This window comes from Podarcis cretensis (assembly GCF_951804945.1).
Source record: "Podarcis cretensis genome assembly, chromosome: 6".
NCBI lineage: Eukaryota > Metazoa > Chordata > Lepidosauria > Squamata > Lacertidae > Podarcis > Podarcis cretensis.
Window position 1 is genome coordinate 4,143,999 of NC_137175.1, and position 27,836 is coordinate 4,171,834.

Here is a 27,836-nt window from a genome sequence, read left to right on the forward strand (position 1 = left end):
TTCTCCTTCTGTGATGGAACTCCTATTTGAGGACTTCCCTGGCTTTTTTCTGGCCCTCGTGGGACCGGTCTGGATAGTTGGCCTTGGTGAAGACTTGACGTTTCCATCCCCCCAAAAGTTTTTGATTTGAGTTCCTACTGAAGTGAGGCTGCATTTTAATGTTGTATTTTAATCTTGTTTTTAAGTTGTAGTTCAATCAATTGTTTTTATACCTGGTGTTAGCCGCCCTTATTATTATTATTATTATTATTATTATTATTATTATTATTATTATTTCTAGACCCATCCATACAACAATCACCCACCCTGGGGGAGTGAATAGTTCAGTTCTGGCACAGTCTGCACCATGCAATCACCTGCCATCACCCCCTTGCCCCTATCCCTGCCCCCTTAGGTTTGGAAGAGGCAAACCTAAACATGCTTTCCCTTTCAGAGCATGGTTCAGAAAGGGGAAGCTATGCACTGTCCCACATGCAAGATTATCGTGCAGAAGAAAGACGGCTGCGACTGGATCCGATGCACTGTCTGCCACACGGAGATCTGCTGGGTGACTAAAGGGCCACGATGGGGGCCTGCGGTATGTGTTGATCAAGCGTGCGACAGAGAGCGGATTCTCTTCAGATGGTGTGTGGCGGGCTCTGGGGGTCCTTTAAGGACCCCCAACACATTCACGGATTTGGCTTTGAAAGATTCCATCCACTTGGATGGGCATGGGCTGTGCGACACCAGGAACCTCAACCTTTGCGCATGCCGGCTGGGGCTGATGGGAAGTTGTAGTCCAAAACACCTGGACTACAACATCTGGTTGTTTAGCTGCTGAGGACCATAGTGAGGACTTGCAGGATGCAAGAGCAGAGTTGAAGGTGTTGCAACAGATAAACTCTTCCCAAGAAACTGGTTGGCTGTTGAAGCTTAATAATAATAATAATAATAATAATAATAATAATAATAGTAATAATTACAGTGGATGTTCATGTTGCGAACGTGATCCGTGCGGGATGCACGTTCGCAACCCGCAGCATTCGCAACCTGCGTCTGTGCATCTGTGCACACGCGGGTTGCGATTCGGTGCTTATACGCAAAGTGCGATTTAGCACTTCTGCGCATGCGCGACCGCCAAAACCCAGAAGTAACCTGTTCCAGTACTTCCAGGTTTCGGCAGTCTGCAACCCGAAAAAACGCAACTTGAATCGTCTGTAACCTGAGGTATGACTGTATTATTATTATTATTATTATTATTATTATTATTATTATTATTTCAACCTGCCCATCTGGCTGGGTTTCCCCAGCCACTCTTGGTGGCTTCCAACAGAAAGTTAAAAACAAATTAAAACATCAGTCATTAAAAACTTCCCTAAACAGAGATGCCTTCAGATGTCTTCTAAAAGTCCGATAGTTGTTTATTTCCTTGACATCTGATGGGAGGGCGTTCCACAGGGTGGGTGCCACTACTGAGAAGGCCCTCTGCCTGGTTCCCTGTAACCTCACTTCTCGCAGAGAGGGAACCGCCAGAAGGCCCTCGGTGCTGGACCTCAGTGTCCAGGCTGAACGATGGGAGTGGAGACGCTCCTTCAGGTATACTGGGCTGAGGCCATTTCGGGCTTTCAAGGTCAGCACCAACACTTTGAATTGTGCTCGGAAACGTACTGGGAGCCAATGTAGGTCTTTCAAGGCTGGTGTTATGTGGCCTCGGCAGCCGCTCCAATCCAAGCTTTGTAAGAATGTAAGACAAATTCTACTAGTCCAGCCTAGTCCAGCATCTAATACCCACAGTGGCCAATCAGCTGCCTCCAATAAGCATTGCAAGGAGCTACTGCCTTGTGTCAGGATTGGGCTAGGTGACATACATTCAGAAGGTAAAATTAAAATCCTTTGGTTTTCCAAGAGCAGCTTATGTGCTTTATACACGGGTTTCCAACGCTAAATGTTGTCCAGTCTCAAAAACAATAGCAAATTTGAATTCCTCAAACCCGAAAACATATTTTGCACTGAAGCATTTAAGTTTCACCCCCTGAAATGGCATGCCCTAATTCTGTAGTTCTCCGTCTTTTCGGGTCCAGGGCTTCTTGAAGTTGTGTGGCTTGATTGTGCAGGTGTGAGAAAGCCGAGATGGGAAACTTCCAGTTAATGAGACAAGAGGGCTGGCGATGGCCCAGGGCTGTTCCACAGCCCTGATGTTGCAGACCAAGAATCCTGCCCAGCCACCCTAGCCCAAGGGATGTAATCAGGTGTCTTTTGTCCACACCTGTGTGGCTGGGAACTGCTTCTGGTCTTGCGTACGATGAGGCCTGCTGTGTTCACCTTTGAACCCAAGGACTGTTGGAACTGCTCTGGCGTGCAAAACTGTTGCATGAAGCATATCCAAAATGTCAAGATGTCCAAGCCCCTTGCAGTGCAGGAATAGCAGAAGTCACTGCGCCCCAATGTGCTCTACTGAGCTAGGCCCCTTCATTCCTTCTTTCCTACTTTCCCTGACCCAAATAAGAGAATCCAGATGGAAAACTAGAAAAAAAAAAATCCATTTTTTTATTGATTTTCCAATTTTTTTAAAAACAAACAAACATAAATCATTACCTTATTTAAACCAATCTTAGTATCATTGTTAAGTGACTTCCTCGTATCCCCCTGGTTGAATTTCAATATATATCTTTTTTAACGATTTTCCAAAACCAATATTCTCTTAAAATTAACTTAATCACTTAACCTCTTTCTTTCTATCCAATTCTGCATTTAAACGTATTATTTCATCACATTCCATATTTAAATCCTAAGCCTATCTGGTATTTGCAAGCTTTCCAATTTAAATTATCTTCACATATTTAGCTAAGTAGTCTTTAAATTTCCTCCATTCCTCCTGATAGTCCTCCTCCTTCTGGTCACAGTCTCTTCCAGTCAAGTCGGCTAGCTCTGAAAAGGAAAACTAGAATATTGACTACAGCGTGACAATGCACAAATAAGTAGGGTGCTTTTTTTAACTTCGAAGGAAGCAATTTCCCACATAATCGTGTGAAGGAGAATTTCGAAAGTAGCAATCCTACAGGAGGTTTCCTCCCATTTCTCCCCATTTTCCTGTCTGGCAATTTCCTGACCCGCTTTGTTTTTGGACCCTGACCTTTCCTGTGCAGGAAGACCTACATTGTCCTTGCACTCTCATCAGGACCCTCCCATCGCTTCCTCCGTCTCCAGGAAGAGAGATAATCTCTTCCTTATGTACCCACCCGTCTGCCCTCTGTTTCATTGCTTTCTATCCCCTCCTCCTCCCCCCGCAGGGTTCTGGCGATACCAGCGGGGGCTGCCGCTGCAAGCTAAACGGAGCCCCCTGCCACCCGAACTGTCAGAACTGCCATTAAACAAGAGGGGAGGAGAACTCTGAACTTCTGGAAGAAGAGGCTGTCTCGCTTCAGGGGAATGGAAGTCAGGAGCGAACGTCAAACTGAGCTCTGGGACAGCCTGGGCTTTTGGAATGGCTCTGGCACAGCGAAGTTCAAGACTCACAGGCTCAGCTCATGTGCCATAGAGAAAGATGACTTGCTTCCCATATATGTGGGGCTGGGCAAAAGGTTTGAGTGGAAATGCTGGCCTCTTACTGGGTTCGAGGGCAGGCTGGACTTCTTATTGTAGTCCTCGTGCAGACAGGCTTCTTGCAATGTCCGTGGAGAGATGCTGTTTTTGCTCCTTTCTCTACAACCAGTTTTTCCTGCTTCCCTTCCCTATGGCAGCATTACATTCTGCGTCCTTCCAAGGCTGTAGGAGCAGAGGCTGTTCTTGCCAAGCTGCAGGTGCTTAGCTAAGCTCTGACCCCTATCACAGATGGGGCGTTGCCCTACGGTGCATTAGAACCAGGCTTGTCGGCACTGAGTTCCACTACAAAATATGCTGGGTTTTGTGTACAATTTTTACTTGATTTGCCCTAATAAAAGTTATTTATAAACCTGTTGCTGCGTTTTTTTCTGCAGGTAGTTGAGATGCAATAGTAACTTAACTTGTATTGCTCAGGACCGGGTTAGTGAGGCTTTATATTTGGGGTTTAGCAGTCCCGTGTTCCCAGATTCCTTCAGCCTAACTTAGTTCACAGGCTTGATAAAAGCGTAAAATGGATTCTTATCGGGGGGGCACTAGGTGGCGCATCAGAAGATGGCTGACAATAACATCTCTCCGACCCACACGAGGTAATTTGGAGGCTATGATGGGGGTAATTAGCCTCCTTAACCCCCCCAGGATTATGGGGGGGACGGCCCTTGCCTGCTGTGCCCTATACCACCCCCGAATTTGTGGGGGTGGGGGCACTAGGCACAAAGCCCTCCCGTGGGATTTTCGGCACTCCTCGACGCCGTCCCCGATTCGCGCCGCTGTTTGCAATGATCTTTAAAAGGAACAAATTTGGACGTGATTAATTGCACATACATCAAGGAAAAAGGGGAGTAAATACTGCTGACAGAAGAGATCTCTGATAACAAGACAACAATAAAATACGAGAAGAACGTCAAGATATGGTAATGACTGGGGGGGGGGGAGGAAACCTGCCTCTACCTTTTATGTGACTTAACAAGAATCCCCCTCCCCTAATGAGTCAGAAATTAAGGACTTAAGCTGTGGATTTAAGGCTGTGTGGAGATAAACTTTCGATCCAAAGCAATGTTTCAAAATGAAGCTGGAAAGCTAAGAGTTTTGGAGTGCCGCAGTCAGGAAAAATGCCGTTCGCCATTTTGTGAGGCATTGTGGGAGCTCTTGGGTCTGGGAGGAGAAAGAGAGAAATAGAGTTGTTTACATATCGTGAATCAACTCCTCGGTGGGACTTAAGAGCGACAAATGCCAAAATTTACGATGGAAAAAGTGATGTTATCTACGAAGGAGATATATGGAAACCATCTGGACTTAGTGGAGGAACGGGAAATCCACACAGGATTATTACACTTGCTATCGGCTTAAGGAGACTAACAGAAGAGATCGTAAAGGAGAAAGAGAAATTATACGAACAAGATATGATGTGGCAACACCAAGATAAGACTGGATAGAATTATGAACTTTGTTTGGACTGATTGGGACTGATTTGGACATTAACGCAGTAATAAGAAGATGATCTGAATTCCCCTTTGGATCTTGAAGTATGGGTTCCCCCAACAAAATTAAAAAATTTGGCTTTTTAATTTGGAATTTATATGACGTGATTTAATTTGATGTGATTGGCCAGTTAATAAAAAATTATTTTAAAAAAATAAAATAAAATGGATTCTTATCATCCATCCTGGGGGCGCAGAATTAAGGCAGGTGCAAAATTAAAAAAGGAGGCGGCTGGATTGATTTCAAACACAAAGGGTTTCCTTTTTGCTCCGGGTTTGGGGAATTGGAATATTTCCTTTCTCTTTCTTTTGCTTTCATTGTGGGAAGGAAGAACTGGTTCCATAAAATAAGAAACTGCTAGGAGATAAGGTGTTAAAATGTACCCACCAGTCAACCTTGTCTTCCTGTTGGGCATTGGCTGATTTGCAGCCATGTAAATGTTTGGTCTGGGGCAATTTAAAAACCTTTGACTGCAAACGGATTCTTTTCGTCTGTATTTTTGAAAGACCACCTTTGTGTGGGCAGATGATCACATTCCAGATCTTTCTCTCCTGCCTTACCAGCTCTGAAGAACCTTTTGCTCGCTGCCTGGGCTTCCTCTTTAGCCTTGCTCAGCCTCCTCCCGGCTGGAGAGATTGTGCAAGGCTTTTCTAGAGGAGGGAGAAGGGACTGAATGGCCACATCGGTCCCTTCTCCCTCCTGGGGAAAAGCCCGCAAGAACCGCACGAAGCTTGTGTGTGGCTCTTGGGGGCTTTTCCTGCCTGCTTCCCCCCCCCCTGCATTCGCTCCATAGGACGCACAGACTTTTCCCCTTAGTTTTTAAGACGGAAAAACTGCGTCCTATGGTGCGAAAAATACGGTAATTCTGAAACATCATGTGAGTCAGACAAGCAATGGATCCCGCTGACTGACGGTGGAGTATTTAAGGCATCTGACCGGCTGCTTCTAGAAAAGGGAGAGCAGACTTTTAAAAAAGCAGGAAGGGCTAATTCATGTAGGCCTGCCTCCAGGCAGAGATTGTTCAAAGCAGCTGCTGTCTGGGGCAGCCGTATTATACATCGCGGGGTCAACCCCATGAAAAGCAGATGACTTGTTCCGTCACGTGCAGAAGTCGTTTCAAGCAAGCTCATTGGGAGAACGCCTCCTGTGGGATCAGGCCAAAGGGGACTACCCTAATTCAGCATCGTGTTCTCGCGGTGGCCGAACAGATGCATAAAGGAAGCTCAGAGGGGACAACAGTGCTCTCCCCAGGAACTGGTATTACATACCAGAGGGTAAAGGGACCCCCGACCATTAGGTCCAGCCGTGACCGAGTCTGGGGTTGCGGCGCTCATCTCGCTTTATTGGCCAAGGGAGCCGGCGTGCAGCTTCCGGGTCATGTGGCCAGAATGACTAAGCCGCTTCTGGCCAACCAGAGCAGCGCACAGAAACGCCGTTTACCTTCCCGCCGAAGCAGTACCTATTTATCTACTTGCACTTTGACGTGCTTTCGGACTGCTAGGTTGGCAGGAGCAGGGACCGAGCAACGGGAGCTCACCCCGTTGCGGGGATTTGAACCGCCGACCTTCTGATCGGCAAGTCTTAGGCTCTGTGGTTTAACCCACAGCGCCACCCGCGTTGCATATACCAGAGACTAGCAAGCAGCTATAACAAGTCAAAGTGGGTCAGGGAAGAGGAGGAAAATGCAGTGCTGCAAACGCATCAGTTTAGTAAGTGGGTATAGTGTTTATTTGGTTGTTGGGTTTTTTTTTTACACAATTACAAGCCTTGTACAAATCTGCATTTTACATACATATGTATAATCTTTATACAGAGTAGCAACTTCATCAGAGAACGCTTATGCACGAGGAAAGAAACAACCGGTTTCCCCACGGAAGGTGGCTTAGAGTTGGTGGGCATCTCCCTGGCCATGATTTTGACCCAGGACGTCTGGCGTTGCAGCCTGTAACGGCAGCAGCTGTTTCTTCTTCCAGCTGCCTCTCCCCTTCAGAAAGTGCTCCTTTTTTGACACACCTGTTGCCATATCTATTGTGGGTTGGCAAGAGGGAGGCCTGCATGAGTCTTGAAGGAGCACCAACCAAGGTAGCCTGCTAGCCTATGCAATGTGGTCCAGCTGGGTGTCACTTAAACCTCCTGGTTTTGCTACTGGTCTGCAACTGCATAGACCGGCAGGCCGCCCTACAAGCCTGGCTAGTTGCAAAATGCAACAGGCTGCTCAGTGGTTTCCTAGTGTTAGCAGGCAGGCTACAGGAATGGTTCAGTCCCTAAAGTCCAAGGGACAATCTGCTTTAGGGAACCTGGCAAAACTGTGGCGTGTCACCAAATGCATTCATGGTGGCCACCTGCTTCGGCACAAGTTCCAACAGTTACTGCAAGCAGAGTCAGCGGCTTTGCAGGAGACACAAAGGCAGAGTTATGTGGCTGTCAAATTCACCAGCCTGCAGCAATGCACAGCAGAGGGAAGAGAGAGCCTGGGGCTTAACTCTTGTCTCTGCACAGCTAAAAGGATGGAGATAAAAGGTTAGTCCCACCTCTCGTGGCTTCACATACATGATGGTCTTCCATGTGGTTTATTCTTGATGCATGGGTTTCTCCCTTCATTGCAGTCAATGGAGAGCAAAGTGTTTGCGCTCACTTGTACTGCTCTTCCCTCTGGGATAATAAGGGTCAGTTTATACTTTCAGCTAAATCAAGTGGCAAAGCTTGCCTTACAGTTATCACTCCAGGCTTCAGGCGGTGGTGATGTCCTCCCCGAAGGCAGAAAAAAAGCATGTGGGGGGTGGGTGGGGAAAAACTAGGCTGAACCCTTTCCCCTGACAGGCTAGTTTTCAACACACAGAGAATATTATCTTGCATAATGAGAGCATTCAAACCTGAAGTGCTGCAGTCTCACTTTACTAGCAGATTCCGCTAATTGTAATCAGCTGGTTTTGTGTGCTTTCAGCTTAAAAAGCTGGTGAATGCTGATCATGAAACAAAGCTTCTCCTCGCCACCTTTGCACGAAGTTTCATTTCTGCACATTCTAGACCTGCTGAAATTTGGGGTTTTTAATACATATCTATATCTGGTGGTAGCTCATGTGAGAGGGAGAGGAAATGACTCTTCCATTTTAATAAACCAGAAGTCAGCCCATCATTGCCACAAGGAGCAGAGGGAAGAGGGTGCCTGTCTTAAACCTTTTTCTGCATTCTGCTGCCTGAGTAACATGGAACAGCTTCAGGCCAAGACTGCATCCAGCCTCGGTCAGGCTGCAGATGCAGCTTCCACAGGTCTCATATACACCTCAAATTGAAAGTGTCTGAACCTGCTAGGAAACCGTTTCCTGCTAAGGCAAGAAGAAAACCCACAAGGGATAGGTAGGCCTCCTTCTAAGTCTTCCTCTTTTAGCCTTGATTTTCATAAAGTGCTTAGTAAAATAATGCTTCACGTGTTTCTTCCATCCCACATCATCCGGTAACGAAAAGCCTCAGCCCTTGTGGCAGGTGTCAATCATTCAACCCCTGCACTTTCAGAGGCACGCTACGATCCACACTGTGGCCACTTGAGAAAGGCATAGCCAATGTGGATATTTCAGGTACTGCACTCCCAACTTCCTCAGGGATGACGGGAGCTGTAGTTTAACATCTGGAGAGCACTGCATTGGCACTTTCCCTTCCCTGCTTTTCACTGTTGCTCGTGGGACATCCTGGTATCCCCACGCCCATGGCTTCCTGATACCACAAGGCCTTCAACCAATGGGTGGCAGGTTGATTTGCCTCCCACCAAAGCTGAACGGCACTGCCCCACTGCAGAAGAAAAGCTCCCCCCAAAAGACACCAATAGCTGAATGACTTGGTTGCAGGAAGCACAATCCAAATAGAGAGGCAGCAATGTGTCCTTCTGGGGTCAGTTCTCGGCTTGGTGAGAGGATACTCCCAGCAGGCAAAACAGGGAAAAGGAGGTCTCTCTGTTTTTCTGCCTCCTGTCTTTCCGGTGACTGCAAATCCCAATGCACAGCAGAATCCAGCACTCTTAAAAGCAAATCAGATGCATGCACTGGTTAGCTCTAGGCCTTGCTACCGTGTCGTTAAGGGCTCCAGGCACTGTGGCGTCCTCTGGGAGCTGCTCCTTTTGAATGGCCAAGTCTGCTCATCTTCCAGGGTAGAGGGAGCAACTTGGGCTTCCGTCGCTGTTGGAATGAGTTCATCGCAGCAGATCGCAAAAGGCCGCAGGTCCCAAGTGCTCTGCTGTCCGCTCCAATGCGACAAAGTTGGCGAATGCAGCATTACCATCAGCCTCCGGGCTGCCAGTTTGACCAAGCAGTCGGGTCCTTGGTTTTGACTTTCCTTCACCCTCCACAGTAATGCTTGGCCGACTGAGAAGGTAGTTTTACAGGTGACTGAATACATAATTGCCATCAGGGAAAAAGGACTCAGCTGTGTAAATTAGGTAAGGACACTTGTGAGGGTTTATTAGCAGAGGAAGGAGGTAGAGGTGCATGTGGGTTTATCGATGGAGTGCCTGGGACTTTGGATTGAGTGGACAGTTTCTGGAAAACCCTTCGTGCATGACAATACGTCTATTTCTGTTAGTGGCTCAGATCTTTTAAAGCACTTTTCTCCTCACATCGACTACGTTGGTCCTGCAGCAGGGCGAAATTTCACAACAGGAAGATCTCTCCCTTAACGGAAAGATCATTAACGGAAACTGCTGCTATTGATTTTGCAAGAAGGTAGCAACAGAAAAAACTCTGAAAGCCATAATGGACCATGTTCCAAGGAGTAATTCCTCATGCGCCAGATGCAGAATTTCCTACTCGGGCCTGGCTGAGAGAAATAGCTGTTCTGTGGGTGGGTGACAGCTACATGGTCTCCAAGATGAAACATGTTCATATGCTTGCAACCCCTGCTGCAGGCTTCGCAGTTGAGAGAGGTAACGTGAGTCAATCTGCTACAGACCTCAAAAGCAAAAACAAGCAGATTCCCAGTGTTTTAACTTGTCGGAAACTGCCTCTTCAGTTCTACATCTAGGAATGCAGGCAACTAAATAGGCGAGAGGGAAAGGAGGGGAGGACGCCTCTGAACGGTTGGGCCCAGACTCATCTCCCCTCACCCTATCTCAGTTAATATTGCAGAACCAGCACTGTCCCTGAAAATATTCTTCTGTTTCTTTCTCTCCCCTTTTGCCAAAGACCCGGAGGGAAGAATGGAACTTCTGCTCAAGTGCTACACAGGCTACAGGCCCATGAACAGGGCAGGAAGCACAGCAAAAAATGAGGTTCTTTAGCCTTGTAGCAGCCAAGGCAGCCACTTCCCTTGTTCCAAAAGAGGCTCCCCAGAGGCTCTGGTTGCCCAGGGAGGACGACGAAGAGGAGGTGAGAACAAGATGACTGCAGGTCCAGGCCTGGGTGGCTTGAATTAGTAAGGCAGGTTGCAGGAGGGGGGGAGGGAAGAGAGCAGGGGCTTCCAAAACCCAAGTTGCCTTCTGCAGACATGGCTGCCTATGCCTGGTGTACCAAGCAGGAGACGGTAAGCAGGGAACTTCCTCCTCGACTCTCAGGGGAATATCTGGAGTTCGAATTTGGGTGCCCACTCGAGCGCGCTCTTCACCACAGCCAAAGCTGCCGCGCCCAGCGCCACCGTCAGCCCCATGACTGCCAGCTTGACAAAGCGGTTGGTCCTTGGTTTGGTTGCCAAGAGCAACTTTGCCCGCTCCTCCGCGCGGAGCCGCTCTCTGAAGCGCTGCCGGAGAACCATGTCGGGCCGCTGCTGGGCCGAAGCCAGCTCAAAGTCTTTGAAGGTGGAAGCAGCCGTCCTGTAGGGGAAGAAGAAAACAGAGGCAGGGCACGTCATTCCAAGCAGCCAGGCAGGATATGGTTATCCTGCTGTGGAGGAGGAGGAGGAGGAGGAAGAGGAGGAGGAGGAGGAGGAAGAGGAGGAGGAGGAGGAGGAGGAGGAAGAAGAGGGGGAGGAAGAGGAGGGGGAGGAAGAAGAGGAGGAGGAAGAGGAGGAGGAGGAAGAGGAGGAGGAGGAGGAAGAGGAGGAGGAGGAAGAGGAGGAAGAGGAGGAGGAGGAAGAGGACGACGACGACGAAGAGGAGGAGGAGGAGGAGGAGGAGGAGAAGAGGAGTTCGGATTTGATATACCACTTCATCACTACCCGAAGGAGTCTCAAAGCGGCTAACATTCTCCTTCCTCCCCCAAAACAAACACTCTGTGAGGTGAGTGGGGCTGAGAGACTTCAGAGAAGTGTGAGTAGCCCAAGGTCACCCAGCAGTAGCATGGGGAGGAGCGGAGACATGAACCCGGTTCCCCAGATTATGAGTCTACCGTTCTTAACCACTACAACCACACTGGCTCAGGGTATCACAATAAATGTGGAAAGCACCCCCAAAGTTTGTTGTGTTTTCCGGATCTTGGAAACTAGTAACTTTACCATGAGTTAAAATTCTCAAGTTTGGTTCTCTTAAAAGGATATGGGCAGGAAGCTCACTTCCTAGGGATCAGTCCACCTCAGACGAGGGAATGGAAGAGCAGATCAGAGTTGCCTGAACTCCTGAACTGACCTTGCTTGCTGAACTCACATGGACACCTAGAAACAAGCAGCCAGCCCCATTCTGTCTACACAGGCAACATCTGAGACCCACAGCCAGCAGGCGATCAAACCAGCCTGCAGCTGTTATCAGAGCCAGGAGATGGCACTTGTAGAAACCTTGAGTGACCTTATCTTACACAACAGGCAAAAGGGACAACGGATATTTGAGATGCTCAGAAGAGGATAGTGGAGCTCTCATGCGCTCTTTATCTTTCAGGGCCGCTGTTTGGGTTTCTTGCTCCTTTTTTTCTGCTACAGGAGACGACATAAGCAGCTACTGAATGAAAACTCAACTGCTGAAAGGGCAAGCTACTTTTCTCAAACTGAAGTTTTTTAGTTTTTTTTAAAATAATATTTATTAAAGTTTCCAGAATAAAAAAGGAAAGAAAGAAAAAAGAAAAGGATACATTTTAAACTTAATTTCATTGACATCTTTCCAGGACTTCCCCCCCTCCCCCTCTTATATTCCATTTTCATTAAATTAATTCCACAACTTCTTACCCCAAATTTTAAAGCCTTGGACTTCTGGGTTAGCGCGATCTGGTTAATGGCGGATTCCCTCCGAGCTCCGGAGGGAATCGGCTCCGCTGGAGAAGGGTTCTACCGCGACGGCGACGCGGGGACCCTCAGAAACCGCAGGCGCTGAAGCCTGCGGACTTGGTGACTCGGCGGGCACCTAAAGCGCCCCCCCGACCCACGAAGAGCCTTTTTAAAGGCTGCGGAGAGGGTACGGGGAGCGGCGTGGTGCTGTGAGTGGACCGCTACTGCAGTGGAGCGAAGCCGCGAGCCATGGCCGGAGACCGCTGACTTTCTTCCCTGAAATTCGGACTTTAATTAATCCGTGAGTAAAATGGAATTTGGACTTTAAAATTTCAACCTTTGAATTCGGTACGATCAGGGGATGTGCTAAAGGGAAGTCCGCACCCCCCTGCTTACAGAAGATTTAAAGCAAGGATCGGAGAACTAAGGTGGAGAGTTTTTTCTTTTTGGTGTTTTTTAAAAGATAATATTTTCATGAATTTGACAGAAGAAGATTTGTGCTGGAGAGTAAGAGTGGAATTTTAGAAGTCTTTGTCTAAACCCCCCCCCCAGACCCGGGAGTGTCCTGTATGTGAGCTGGAGAAAAAGGAACAAGGAGTTTGACAGCTGTCAAAGGAGCTGTCAAACGGGCAGTGAAAGTTAAAAATCTTATTATTTAACACCTTTCTGGACTAAATTTGTCATATTTGAATTAAACTGGTTGGGAACAAAGTAGTGAAATAACAAAGTAACGGACTGTTGGGAAAAAACTATTAAGTAACCAGAATCCCCCTAGGGGAAACATTGAAACACTACAATGGCTGCAGATGGAAAACTACAGGCAGAGATAGAAAGAATGTTTTTTCTCGTGGGAAAGCTGCAGGAACAGACTACGGCTATGAGAAAACAACTTATAACCTTGAACTCTAAAATAAGTGACTCTGCTGAATGCACAATGGATTTGACCGGGAAAAAATCTACAGCTGAATTAGAAGAGATAACTTCGGAACAGGAGGAGAGGGAACAAGGGCCAGTACAGATGGAGAGTACCAACCAGAAGCCTACATTGTCAGAACATAAAGAAGAAGACCTTTGGATTACAAATCTGCGAAAGATGCGAAAGAGGAGGGAGGAAGCCCCTGGAACACTTGGAATATTTGAATTTAAAAGAAGCAAGAAATATGATTGGGGCTTCCTCTTTGAGTATGGAAGATTAGCTGACCTTTCGCAGCAGCTGGTACCAAGCACTTTGGATGGAAGAAAATCTGACGAGACTGAGCTAGAACTCCTTCGAGACCCGATGACCAACAAAGAGGGCTACCAACAAAATCGGCAGAGAGAGACTGACAGAGATTTAAAGGCCTCAGATGTGAGGAATCCAGGCTAAAAACTGTTTTTGTGGACATGGGGACATTGGGAAGGGACAGAAACCGGGGCGGGGGGGGAAAGATTTTTTTTTAAAAAAATGTTTATGACCTTTGTGTTTGATTATTATGACCTATTTTTAAGATAAAAGGGAAATTCGTGGAAGGAATTTGAGTCGACCTTAGAAAAGGATTTAATATTTATAAGAAAATTGGATAAATTTGGCTAAGTAATAAGAATTAAGTATTTCTTTAAAAAAAAATATATATAATAATAATATGTAAAGGATGAGAGATATGAACTTGCTGAGCTAATTTAATTGAATTAGGATGTATGAAGGGGGGGTGGGGGGAGGTCAAGAACTGGGGTTAGGAAAGTAAGGATATGAAACTTTATATATGTTGTCTTTGTCTGTGTGTGTGTGTTTGTGTTTATAAAATGTGAAAACTCAATAAAAATTTTATATATAAAAAAACAAATTTTAAAGCCTTGTTATAATTATAATTAGCCCATTTATTCAAAATTAATTTATCTTATTTAACCATTTCTCTTTATATTTTTTATACTTCCCTGAGATCGACCCCAATTCCCTTCCACGAATTCCCCTATTTTTATAAAACAAGAAAAAAAGAAAAAAAAAGAAAAAATATATAGTTTTACAGCCTTTGGGTTCCAAATCTCCCTCCCCCCTTTCCCGGTTTTGATCCCCAAAGTTCATCCATCTGTCTACTGCCAGCCTGGAGAACCCACGTCCATGTCTAAATCTCTCTCAGTTCCACTTTGCCGTCTTTTTGGTAGCTTTTAATTTCAGAAAGTCCAATCTCGGAGAAACTCTCAGAAAAGATCATTCTTCTTCCATCCAGACCTCTGTGTTTAAGAGTATAACTCAAATTCTGTTTCTTGATCCTTTTAAAGTCTGGATGTCCCAAATGTTCTAACTTCGAATTTAGTCCAGCTCTTATTCCTCAGGTTTCTTTTCCTGTTTTGCTGCAAAAACCTTCTAATTCAAAAACTTCTGGTTCCTCTACAGAGGCTTTATTTATTCAGGAACATAAACTTACGTCAAGTCCCTTCCTTTCTTCAATAGATAAATCCATTGTCTCCTTTAGTGTAGAAACCTCTGTAGACAAAATAATATTTTTGCAGCTTTCCCAAGAGATAACAAATCCTGCTCAGTTTCCTAGTATTTTTCCACTTGCTGCCACTGTAGCAATGTCCCGAACTCCCTCTAAAGGGAATATGGTAACTTAATTTCTTTCCAGATCAGACCCAAAAGTCAAATAACTTGTTGCCTTTATTTCCAATAATTTATGTCCAAATTGTAACAAATCTCACCAGCAAAGCCATCGTAACAAAGTTCTCTTTAATTTTCCTGTTTGACAGCTACTTTGACAGCTGTCAAAGTTTCTGTGTCTCTTTACCAGTCTCTCATGACGGATCGCTCCCGGTTCCCGGGGGGTTGCACTTTAGTTCTCACAAACCAATCTTCTCCTCCAGCACAGTTACTTGTAATTTCCCTTTGTGAAATTAACTTTTTTCAAATAAACAAGTTCATCTCTCGATCTTAGTTGTCAAATCCTTGTGTTAAAACATCTACAACGGGGGGGGGGGCGCGGACTTCCTTTTTGCACCTCCCCCGCTCGCTCCGAATTCGTAAATCAAATTTTTCCTTTTAAGTCCGATAAATTTACTCACGGGTTCTTCTTTTTAATCCAAAATTTTCAGAAGAAGAAGTCGTTGCTCTCCGTCGAATGGCATGCGGCTTCGCTAGGTAGGGGAAGCAGTGGACTCATAGCACCACCACCCCCGTCACCCTCTCCGCTGCCTTTAAAAAGGCTCCTTCGAGGGTCGGGGGGCGCAAACGGTGCCCGCCGAGTCACCAAGTCCATGGGCATCACCGCCCATGGTTTTTGAGGGTCCCCGCGTCGCCGGCGTGGCAGGACCCAACCCCTACCCAGCAGGCTCCCTCCGGAGCTCGGAGGGAGTCCGCCATTCGGCGATGGCGCCGACCCGGAAGTCCTCTCAAACTGAAGTTTTAAAGGCAGAGGGTGGGTTGCTTTTTTGGAGGAGAAATCTCTGCTTCTTTCTGAATTCCTCAGTACTGCTGGTAGTGCAGCCAGCATGTGCAGACACTGCCTTTATGACTGCTGGACCCACTACTGGTCTCGCCCAATCCACCAGAGCCTGTCTTCACATGCAGGGGAAGTCCCTAACTCACTGAGGGTTTGAGATCCATCTGCTACCCTCACCTGGTTTAGCTGGCCGGTCGAAGCCGTTCCCGGGGTGTGGCCGCTGTCAAATGCTGACAGCTTCTAGGAGCCTCATGTGAGCGGAGCGCATGGTGGGGACCCAAAGTGGACAAACGACCCCATGAGGAATATGCTGCGCTACATCTCCACTAACGCCCCAACTAAAGGCTAGTCATTACCCACCTTTCAGCTTGCTGTTGAGCAGCCTCCCGGGCAAGTTCCGAAGGTGGAAACTGAACGAAGAGGTCTCCAGCTCGACTGATCAGGGTCTCGTACGGAAGGTCTTGTGGGATCTGCGATAGAAGATGGTGGACGGAGGCCATATCACACTCGCAGGCGAGAACCTCCGGTGCACGATGGAGCACGATCTGCAGAGAAGCAAGCGGCAACTCAGCTTAGGTGGTGGACGGCGCCAACACTTCCCTGTCACAGGGCTACTGTTGCCAAGGGTTCAAAAAGTCCCTGCCACCTGTGATCTCGTGTGACAAGAGTTTCAAAAAGCATGGGGGAAATGCAGAGAATATTTCACAAAACAGTGCCCTAAAATACATACCTGGACTTGTTTCGATTAATGTCTGCAGGAGACTTTGTGGATATTTAAGTTATAATTAGAAAAATCTTAATAATTATTCCTAAAGGAAACAGCTTATAAGAAGTAAATAAGGAAGCCAGATACAGGATAAAGTCTTTTATTTGGTTGTTTCTATTGTTGTATGTTATGCTTATTGTATGTTATGTTCACGTCTAGTGAGGGTGGATTTCTGTATTGGGGGGGTGGGGCGTTATGTTATGTTGTAAATAAAATTCCTTTTTTTAAAAAAAAAGAAAAAAAAAAGGAAAAGGTCCCTGCCAAAGCAGCTGCAAGGAGGGTTCCACTCTAAACCCTTTGGGTATGCTCCTGTTTGTAGTTGGGTTTCTTTGGAAATAGCAAGTGATATGCAGTCCATGTGTCTCCCTTATAATTTTGCTGTATTGCAGAGTTGGACTAGATGCTCCTTGGGGTCTCTTCCAACTCTAAAAGTTATATGATTCCACGAACCGTGGCAAGTACAAAATTACCTCCGGGCAACCACATGCAGCCCTTGTGCTGCTGCTGCATGTGAGAGCTGCCAGGAGAAAGAGAACGAGAGCGCAAGCACGCATGGTTCCACAGCAGCAGCTCACCCTTGACTTTATGGATAGGTCCCAAGTAATGATCCATCGTCCTCTGACAAACAGCAGCCTTGCTCTCCAACATGCAGAATATTTCCCGTCCCTATGGTATGGACTAATGGCAACGTTTTCTGTGAAACTCCTCTGGACTTCTCTGCCCAAGCACAGCAAAACTGATGATGATGATGATGATGGTAATAATAATAATAATATGCTCTAGTTATCTCCCACTTGGACTACTGCAATGCGCTCTACGTGGGGCTACCTTTGAAGGTGATCCGGAAACTGCAATTAATCCAGAATGCGGCAGCTAGGCTGGTGACTGGGAGTGGCCACTGAGACCACATAACACTGGTCTTGAAAGACCTGCAATGGCTTCCAGTACATTTCTGAGCACAATTCAAAGTGTTGGTGATGACCTTGAAAGCCCTAAATGGCCTTGGTCCAGTATATCTGAAGGAGCATCTCCACCCCCATCGTTCAGCCCGGACACTGAGATCCAGCGCCGAGGGCCTTCTGGCGGTTCCATCGCTGCGAGAAGTGAGGTTACAGGGAACCAGACAGAGGGCCTTCTCGGTAGTGGCACCCACCCTGTGGAACACCCTCCCTTCAGATGTGAAGGAAATAAGCAGCTATCCTATCTTTAAAAGACATCTGAAGGCAGCCCTGTTTAGGGAAGTTTTTAATATTTAATGCTGTATTGTTTTTAACACTCGATTGGGAGCCGCCCAGAGTGGCTGGAGAAACTCAGCCAGATGGGTGGGGTATAAATAAGAAATTATTATTATACAGTGGTGCCCCGCAAGACGAACGCCTCGCAAGATGGAAAACCCGCTAGACGAAAGGGTTTTCCGTTTTGGAGGCGCTTCGCAAAACGAATTTCCCTATGGGCTTGCTTCGCAAAACGAAAACATCTTGCGAGTTCCTGCGGGTTTTTCCCCCTCCCCCCCCCCCTTTTCCTAAGCCGCTAAGCCGCTTATCAGCTGTTCCGCTGATAAGCCGCATAACAGCTGATCGCTAAAAGCCGCTAAACCGCTAATAGCGCTAATCCGCTAAGCTGTCAATGGGCTTGCTTCGCAAGACGAAAAAACCGCTATACGAAGAGCCTCACGGAACGGATTAATTTCGTCTTGCGAGGCACCACTGTAACAGCTTAACGCAAGGAGGAGAAGCAGATACTCTTTGCTACAGACTCAAGCTTGTTTTCTTGATGGAAGGTTTGCAACTGGAACTCTGTGCTGAAGGCAAAGAAGCCACTAAGCAGCAAAGCTGTCTCTTGCAGCTCTATGCACCTTAAATCATTTTAAAGAGTGTGGCGGGAAGCAAAAAGCACAGCCTGGTTTGGTTCATGTTCCACTGCTGAAGTGAGCAACACCTACCACTGCTGCAAAGTAGATTGGCATTAGTGGGTGGCATGCCAAGAAGAAGTCGTACAACCGCACGACGTGTCTGAAGTCAGACAGCACGTGTCCAAACCAGGTGATCAGCCAGCTGAGAGCAAAAATGGTCCCCACTTCAGCTCTGTGCAAAAAAGGAAGAGGAACAAAGAAACAAAAGGGTCAAGGTAAAGCATCCCGTTTGCTCAACCCCTTCCCCCCAGGTTGCAAATTGCAGCTGGGATGGCTGTTCTCCACATGATATGGCATGGGATTCAGCAGGAATTCAGGAAGGGACAAGCTATCAAAAGAGGCTTGTGACATCTTCTTCCTTGGAGGTTGCCAAGACTGAACAGGTGTCTGCCAGTCAGAAATGCTTTTGGATGTCCCACCTCAAGGTCGCTTCCAATTCTATTTCTCAGAGCATACAAAAGAATATGGACACTGAAGGCCTAGAAGCCACTAACTGCATCACCAAATTCTCCAAGTTTTGCATCTCGAGAGGGATGCTGAAAAAGGCACTGCTCAGTCATGCTAGGCAGCAGTAAGGGAGGACTTCCTAGAGCTAACCTTCAATTGCATGCATTTTAAATATTTTTTTAAAAAAGGAAAGTGCAGCAATTCCACCTACCTCTGCATGAAGTCGTGCAATTCTGGGTTCACCTGGTCTATAATGGGCATCAGGTAGTTTAAGATGTGCTTGGTGTTGTCCATTGTTGGGTCCATAAAATCCCTGCCAGGCAAAGCAGGTCTGGTCAGCCAAGGCATGAGGCAGTGTGAAGCAAACGCTCTCTTGTTTATCACAGATGGCAAACGGTGCAAAGCAGACCACAAGCCAAGAGATACCCAAATGCCCAGGGAAGTGGGAATAGGAGATGGGATACTTTTTGGTTCCAACAACCAGAGGCTCACTCACAGTAAGCAGCCGGCAAGTGTACAAACTTGAACACAAGAGAGGCTGTTGCAATGGAGAAACACAAATTGACCATGCAGGTCCAATTTTTTTATTTTAGAAAAGGAAAGTCACCAGGACTCCAGCAGAAAAACAGGCAGAAACCCTGAAGGCGTGGGTCCAAAGTCATGGCTTGCTTTTGGAAAACAACAACACACTTTATGTTCTTGAGAAAACTATGTTCACAAGGGGCTTGGTGCACTGTGAATGCCACAATTGCTTCGACACAGACTGAAAGTAGATGCTGGGTTCAGAAACTGGCCATTGCCACTAGCCACTAACGTTTCTGCAAAAGCTAGCTTCAGGAAAGTCTGGCAAGGGCTGGTCCTGAGAAGAATCTGGGAAAAACAACCCTCTCTCCCAGCAGGCTCTGTAGATTTAACACACTCCTTCAACCTTTGCCTCAACTTCTAGTTAGTATTTAGAAAGGGTGTGAAAGTGATTTCTCTGCAGGAGGCTGGCCTAGCTTTGTTTGGGACTGGAATACTTAACTCTCACAGCTGCCCAGTCCCTCCCAATGCAAACAAGATAACAATGGATGGAAATTGGGAAAGAACAGCAGCAAAGCATCAGGCATTCATCAGCCTGCCATCCCACAGTGCAGTGAAATACATTTTTTCTTTGTCCCCTTTTAAGACTGTTATATTGTGCGTATTGCAACTCTGTTTGTATTGCAGTTACAATAAGATCAGAATAGATTACGTCCTCTTACTTCTACCCAGAAGATTTTAATCCATCCAGTCTGCTCTCCAGTCCCTTCCCCACTGCGCTTTTTCACTGAGTTGGGCAGAACTACCACCGCCTAATCAAAGTGCAGCAGAACGTTTTCTAATCTACATCAAGAAGCAACAGCAAAAGCAACACAATGCTGATTCCTGGGCAGACTAGTTCCAGGAACTTTAGGAAGCACAGTCCTAGAACAACGAGGAAGGGTGCAATGTCTATAGCAAAGGACCTGGGTTTCAACCATCTCTATTACAGAAGCCCAGTGGAAGTGAAGGAAGGAGGTGTTGAATCTTTGGGTGGGATTCACAAGCCCATCAGTGGAAGCCCTCTGCAAGGGCTTTTGCTTGTACTATGGGGCTTCCCTCCCCTTGCCCACCCTAACTTTGGCCCTGGAGTGGGTGGCAGAAACCCCAGAACAGCAAGCACAAGGGGGGAAGGAGGAGTCATTCCATCTGGCAACCTAATACGCTTGCACAGATGGAACGTTTGTAATAGCACAATGTTGAAACCTACCCTTTAATTTTTTTTAATAAGCTTGGGTGACATGCAGAGAATGTGGTTCAGAGAGGAGGAGAATTGGACTTCTCCCTCCAGAAGGGCCTGCATGTCCCTCCTCTAACTGAGCAAGCTAACAGTCAGGAGGTAGGGGACGTTTAACCCTCATTGGGAGGCTGCAAACCCAAACAACGGGAAGTGGAAAGGAACACAGGCACTAGGCAGCTCCACTCAAGAACCAACCCCAACTCCCTTAGCGGGAGGCTGATGCACAATACAAAGGCTTTAGGACCCACTGTGGCACGAAGGACACTTAATAGGAAGGGCCAGAGCTTAGCGTTAGAGAACATGTTTTACATGCAAAAAAGTCCCAGGTTCAATTCCTGGCGTTTGCAGGTAAGGCTGGGCATGTTCCCTGCCTGAAAGCATAGAGAGCAGCTATCAGTGTAGGCAACACCAAGCAAGGTAGACCTGACTCAGTGTAAGGGAGCTTCCTAGGTAAATCCCGTTGGATGTGCTCAGAGCATGGGTAGGCAAACTAAGGCCCGGGGGCCGGGTGCAGCCCAATCACCTTCTCAATCCGGCCCGCGGATGGTTCGGGAATCAGTGTGTTTTTACATGAGTAGAATGTGTCCTTTTATTTAAAATGCATCTCTGGGTTATTTGTGAGGCATAGGAATTCGTTTTGGTTTTTTGTTTTTCAAAATATAGTCCGGTCCCCCACAAGGTCTGAGGGACAGTGGACCGGCCCGTGGCTGAAAAAGGTTGCTGACCCCTGGCTCAGAGAAAGAAAGTTGGTGATTTGGGGGTTCCAAGGTAAGGAGCAACTTCAGCACCCTCGTTTTCACTGTGTGGACTTTACTTTCTGGCTCGCTCCTTGTTAAAGGCAAAGGCAGCAGGGACCTAACAGCCGCCGCTAACCTATTCCTGGAACCCATGTGGGTCGCCATGTGAATTCGCCACTGCGCAGCAACCCGGGCGCCTGCTCCATGACTCCTTTCTGGCTCCGCAGTCCGGGGTGCTCTCTAACGCAGACAAGAGTACCTGAGGTGATGGGTTGAAAGCTTTTCCACGAGGGCCGTTGCCAGTCTCTCTCCAACCACAAGCAGAAATGTGACCACGATGTCGTGGTAGCCTTGGTAGTAGTGAAGCTGTGGGTTGCGCTGCAAGACCTGCAGGATGCTGTCAATCAGCTCTTCCTGCAGCCCCTCCCTCTGCTCATCTGGCATCCCTGCAGGGAGAGCAACAAGAAGGGTTCAGAGAGTTGGCAGCTGAGGACATCCACCTGACAACATCCTGCATCCCAGTGACATGAGTTACTTCAGCTGCCTGTCTCTCTTGTCTGTACTGAAGGCAACACACATAGATCCAAAGGCAGACTCATTCCTGGATTTAACAACAGGGGTTAATTATCTCATCAGCCCCATCACCTTCTTGTGCATACAGTGTGCAGTCCCACATGGCCAAACTCAATAGCAGAAGCTCAGTAAGTCTGCACTACAAGCATAAAGCAGTTAGCCAGTCACTGTATCCCTGCAAGGAAACCTGGTAATAGTAGTTTTAAAGCATCTCTATCTGAAGGTGGCCATCCCTTGGTTCACGCAATAAATCTGATAATTTCCCAGGCAATTTATCTCTTATTTTAATCACAAGTCTCGCAGCTTCATTGAATATCAAAATATCACTGATGCTCAGAGGGAGACTCAGTATTTGGTTCCTTCAGCTGCATCTTCAGGAACTTAGGCGGCAGCAGGACTTGGAGGAAAAAGATCCTGCTGTGATCTTGAAGAGCTGCTGCCAAAGACACTCAGGACCTGGGTGAGATGGACCTATGGCATTACTTGGCACAAGGCAAGGTCATATTTTCATCTGTTTAGCTGGCTTGAGACAGTTTAAAATGCAACACCCTTCAATTGGCTAATTGTTCCAGTGGAAAAGAAGGGAGTAGTTTACATTTGTGCAGTCAGGCTCCAAACTTTTCAGCTACAAACATATTGGGTTGATATTCTGCAAACATGAGCACTCTCTGGTAGTACACAGGACCCTTCCCTGCACAATGAAATACAGCAGGATTGTCAGCGGCACACAGAAGTGGAAGCTGCATCTTCCTCTGCATGGAGAAGTTCTCTCTGACCTGGATCTGCTGGCAAAGTGACTCGGCTTAGCACATTAAGAGTCACCAGCTCTTTCACTTCGGGCTGAAGAATACCATGGTCTGAGGCAAGCAACAGCTAAATGAAGCATACAGCAGCATCACCCATTGGTGGGGAGTGAAAACACAAGTGCAGATAAAGAAAGAGGACCTCCCTCAAGACTCACTTATTCTGGGCCACTGGGGTGTTGCTAGGGCAACAATATCGCAAGCAGCATGTCTAAGCTATCAACTTAAACTAGTTCAGGCATCGTGATTTTCTACTAGGGATAGATGGTTCAATCTATTCACAGCTCATGCCAACTTTTCATGTATTTATTCCTAAATCTGTTCTGTCCCATTTCCACATTTATCTGTGAATTTCTTAAAGCAAAATATGTGTGGAAATTCATAACTAAATTAATATTTCAACGTACCTTTTGCTGCAAAACACTATGTCATTGCATACATTTCATAAATACATTTTTGTCTGAACCAAGAAAATCAGAGAAGTGTGAAATCCCAAAGGATGATTGTATTTTAATCTGCGTATAAGTGTGGGAGGTGTAAATTAGGTCATTTCACTAGAAATGCAGGCCAAATGAAATTCTCTGTCATCTCTACTTTCAACCCAAGGGATTTCTGCAGAGACCCCACAGCTGGAAGTAGAGAGTGCTTCTTGTACCTGGAGGAAAGCGTCGGAGGGATCGCCTCACATCCAGCAACACTTGCTGGTAATCTTTGTTGTCCTCCCGGAGTTCCTCACCTAGGAGGGATAGAAGAGTGTCACAAATCCACAGCAGTCACAAAAGGAGGACCAGCCCCAAGGAACTATGGAGGGAAGTGTGTTTAATACAACCATAAAAACTGAAACTGAATACCTGTTAACAAGTACTCATTAATGTTCAAAACATGATTTGATCTATGCAATGGGACACTAACAACACAGGTTCTGAGCACCAGGGAAACATCTGTGTCTCTTAAGGGCAGCCCATATTGCAATGCCATCTGAACAGGCTTCTCTTCACCTGCTAATTGCACCAGAGAGAACCAGCTGCACTTCCAAATGGATTTGCTGCCATTTGTGGGGGCTGCAGCTAAAAGGAGTTTTACTGGACTCCTGGATTTATTTATTTTTATTCTAAACCATTCCTGGATCTGCTTTTTAATAGCATTAAATATGCAAGAGGGTGAAGCCACGGAACAACTCTGTGTGAATACTAAAAGCCATATTAATGGAAGAGAGCTCTCCAATTACATAAAAAAATAAATACTGTAAAACCAAAATGCAAACTGTGCTTTGTCTGAGTAATTAACCCCACACTCAAGCTCAAAGGTTCCCAGAGTCTTTCCCCAGATTGCAAGAGTTATGTGGCTTCACCTGGCGGAGGTGGCAGGTCCTCTGTGTTCACATTAAGCAGCTTTGGCCACACCCTGCAGCGAATCTCATCCATCAGAAGCCCCCCTTCGCTGATAGCCATGCGCCTGAGTGCAGCAACATCCACAGGCTCGCTGCTCAGGGCCTGGTAGATCTCTGCTTCTTTCCTTTTTTTCTTGAAATCACAGTCTGCGAGAAAAACAAAAATCAAATTCAAACCAGCCTTAACAGCAGTTTCGCCTGCTAATGATTGTGGCCTCAAAAGGGGACAGTAATTTATTTACAAGATGGGAAAAGTGAGGCGCTAGATCACACTGGCCAACCCACCAAATCAGTCTTAAGGGCAGGGTGTTTTCTGCAGTGTAGTCAATAAACTTGTTTAAGAAGAAACCAAAGAGTTGACCGAAAGGCAATGGTGACACAACAAACATCAGATGGGCCAATGCAAATGTCGCAGGCTAGTAACTTTGTGATCTCTTGGCTGACACTCTGCTGTTTCATTATGGAATCTTTAGCTTAATGCTCTGAAAGTCAGAACTGCTCAAGCGCCATATGGGACACTTTTCCTTTCAGTTTAGTATTGTACACAATTTGGTATTGTACATTCAAAAGATCTGACCGTCAGTCACTGTGACACTCTCCATCACAACAGAATCACATCAGAAAGTGTTGCATCACAGAAAGCTTTCTTCACACCAACATAGACACGTAGCCTCATTCCAATGAATCACAAACTAAGCAACACTTGCATCAGTAGCACTTGGTACTTGACTGTTGCTAAAAACTAGCCAATTTGTTTTTAATGCAAAGGTTAATACTGTAATAGTTAATTTTATTATTATTATTATTATTAATTTTATTATTTATACCCCACCCATCTGGCTGGGCTGCCAGCAGTAATAAGGCAAGCACAAAGCAAGCACGTGATCCAGTATAACCTTTTAACGATATCTGACTGTTATGCAAAGCAGCAGGCTAAATGCATTGGGCACAATACAACAAGCTCCCAAAGATCTAAACCTTTTGCAGTTTCATTGTGAACACTGCTACACATCTGGATCAGAGCCACCAGAAAAAGCTGGTGATAATCAGCTGCTTTGTTTTATGTTCATATATACTTCTCCAGTGCAAGAAGGAAAGTGGAGAGTGGGGAGCAGCAACAACCTCAGGGAGCCAAATACAGTATGTGGAAGCATGACCAGTTTGCATTTAAAAGCCTCTTTCATAAGTCTCTGTTTGTGCAATTTGCATCCATAACACCCACTCTTAGAATTCAGATGGGAGCTGATTTGAAAGGCTCTAACTTGGCAAGGCAACTTGTCACTCTGGATAGTTTTGCAAGACAACAAATGACCCAAAAGGAGGGCACCAAAAACCCTCACACACACCCCCAATTACACAACCCCCTGCAGTTTGCAACAGTGCCTTAAAAACTTTGCTATGCAGTGTGTAACTCTTCTGCGTTTCCAGCCACATACAGAGGGTTGTTTTGGCAGGAAATTTCATGAGTGCTCAGTTTCTACACAACACAATGCTGGAACTTGGAAAGCTACATGCCACTTGACAGAAATCATCCCAAAATAAGCAAGACGAGCAAACAGGAGGAGGATTTCTTTCTACTTGACTCACAGTCTAAATAAAAGTTGACCCTGGTTTATTTCTCTTTCACTCTATCCCCCTTATTGCTAATTTGCACAGGTGTCATTACAGTGGAATGGAAGGTCCTCTGTGCTCTGGTTCCCAAGGACGGCAGTAGCCAAGACAACACTGTTTTGCACACACACGACTTTAGTGAAGAAGTATGAGTGGAATAAAGTGCTGTTTCTCCCCCAAAAGTAGCCCCACAGGCAACAGTGAAATGGATTGCATACATGCAGGAGGGTGGCTAAAAACTGATCTGTCTAAAAGGAATAATTCAGTTAGGTGTGGGATATTTTTCCTTATGAGGGCCGTATGGCTTCTAGGGCAGTGGTGGGTGGGGCCAGAAGCAAATGCAGGTGCAGCAAAGAATCCTAATTTTGCTTTTGTACAGGAAGCTTTTTCTATGCATATCCCTCTCAATCAGAGTTTAGCAGCACATTCTAGCCAGACAAAAAGGAGGCTGCAAAGCAGGGCTGGTGAAGGGTGTGTATCCTGGGGAAAGTCCCATAGTATTATATGTTGCATATCTTTTTTCTGCTGCAAGTTGCTTGGAGACCTTCAGGCGACAAGTGTCTAATAAGTCCAATAAATGAAATGAATGAAAGGTAGAAACGACTGCATCTGGTTCCTGAGCTCAAGGTTCCCCACTTCTAGGTTAGCTCTTAGACCAAGAGCATTCCAGCCCTCACCCAGGCAGCTGCTGTGTTTCAATTTCTTTTACTCCTAATTTTAATCATTTGTAAATGTTTTATTTCTTTTATTCCAACATTTCTTGTAAACTGCTTACAGGTTTTACAATAAAACGGTACCTAAATTTTGTTAAAGGGATGCGGGTGGCGCTATGGGTTAACCACAGAGCCTAGGACTTGCCGATCAGAAGGCTGGAGGTTCGAATCCCCACGACGGGGTGAGCTCCCGTTGCTCGATCCCTGCTCCTGCCAACCTAGCAGTTCGGAAGCACACCAGTGCAAGTAGATAAATAGGTACCACTCTGTTGGGAAGGTAAACGGCGTTTCCATGCGCTGCTCTGGTTTGCCAGAAACGTCTTAGTCATGTTGGCCACATGACCCAGAAGCTGTACACCGGCTCTCTCAGCCAATAAAGCGAGATGAGGGCTGCAACCCCAGAGTCAGTCACGACTGGACCTAATGGTTAGGGGTCCCTTTACCTTTTAAAAATTTTGTTAAGTGAAAGTATGTGCATATCAGAAAGAGAGAGAACACCTTCTCAACAGTGTCCCTGCAGATGGGTCCTAACCCTCTTGAGAGAAGCCCGCCCACCTACTTCACATTTGCACTGGAAGCGAAATGGTATGAACACAAACCTGTCTTAGCACTGCCGGGGGGGGGGCAGCTTCCTTCCACCCATAGCTGTCAACCTTCCCTTTTTTTGCGGGAAATTCCCTTATTTCAGCGCCGCTTCCCGCTGCTCTCACGGATTGTTATATATCCCGTAGACTGTCTCCGGGACAGGTGAGGCTGCTGATCCCTTATTTTCAAATCCGAAAGTTGACCGCTATGCTGCTGATCCCTTATTTTCGAGGCTGCTGATCCCTTATTTTCAAATCCGAAAGTTGACAGCTATGCTCCCACGCCCATTCAAGGGGCCTCCCACTGCAGTGCTTTGGAATAATCTGCCTCCCCCCCCCAATCAATCAATCAATCAATCAATTACACAGGGAACCAGATGGTGGGAGTCGCAGTTGCTTCACCTGTTCGACTTCTGCCTGACACTTCTGAGAGGGGAGAAAGCGTCACCCGTCGCCCCGCCCACCCCCGGAACGGCCCCCTCCGATTGGCTCCTGCCTCCTGAGCGAGGGGGACGGGGCGTGGCCTCCTCTCCGCCCCGCCCCTTCTCCCTCAGGGCCGCGTCGCCCCTCAGCGGAGCCAAGGCCTCCCTTTTCCCCCTCAGGCGCCCGGCTGTCAAGTCGGCCGAGGGCCTCGCACCCCCGCCGGCCGAGCGGCCCGCGTACCTCGCCTCCCGTTGTCGTGCGGCGGCGGCGGCCTCCGGAGGGCCATGGTCTCTGGGCGCCGCCGAGGAGCATCCCGGCCGGGCCTCTCCGGCTTCGTGTCTCTTTTGCCCCTCTTCCCTTACTCCTCCCTCCCGAGGCTCCGCCCCCTTCTCGCTTCTTGCCCGCCTCGGCTGGCGCCTGCCAATAACGTCACCGCCGTCGCCAACCGCCGCGCCTCCAGCGCCCGCCGCGCATGCGTCGCACCCG

The 27,836-nt window shown here is 47.0% G+C and overlaps 2 protein-coding genes across 5 annotated transcripts in view; one reads left to right on the forward strand and one right to left on the reverse strand.

Moving 5' to 3' along the window:
* The window catches only part of RBCK1 (RANBP2-type and C3HC4-type zinc finger containing 1), a 37,237-nt gene extending 33,306 nt beyond the window's left edge, over window positions 1–3,931 (forward strand). For all 3 annotated transcript variants that reach the window (XM_079979496.1, XM_079979498.1, XM_079979497.1), the window contains exons 12-13: window positions 434–577; window positions 3,270–3,931. In XM_079979496.1, coding sequence (XP_079835622.1) covers window positions 434–577; window positions 3,270–3,350 — 225 coding nt within the window. In that variant the 3' untranslated portion in view covers window positions 3,351–3,931. The remainder of the gene's footprint in view (window positions 1–433; window positions 578–3,269) is intronic.
* Window positions 3,932–6,765: 2,834 nt separating this feature from the next.
* On the reverse strand, window positions 6,766–27,791 carry TBC1D20 (TBC1 domain family member 20). Of its 2 annotated transcripts, none has more exons than XM_079979728.1 (8): window positions 27,591–27,791; window positions 23,981–24,166; window positions 23,285–23,365; window positions 21,513–21,699; window positions 18,927–19,028; window positions 18,299–18,440; window positions 15,951–16,060; window positions 6,766–10,855 (listed from the first exon to the last, which is right to left on the reverse strand). In XM_079979728.1, the coding sequence occupies exons 1-8, from the start codon at window positions 27,634–27,636 to the stop codon at window positions 10,597–10,599; spliced, it is 1,113 nt and encodes a 370-aa protein (XP_079835854.1). In that variant the 5' UTR covers window positions 27,637–27,791; the 3' UTR covers window positions 6,766–10,596. The 2 variants fall into 2 exon arrangements, with proteins under 2 accessions (XP_079835854.1, XP_079835853.1); XM_079979727.1 differs by having other exon boundaries at window positions 15,951–16,135; window positions 27,591–27,784.
* Window positions 27,792–27,836: the final 45 nt, after the last annotated feature.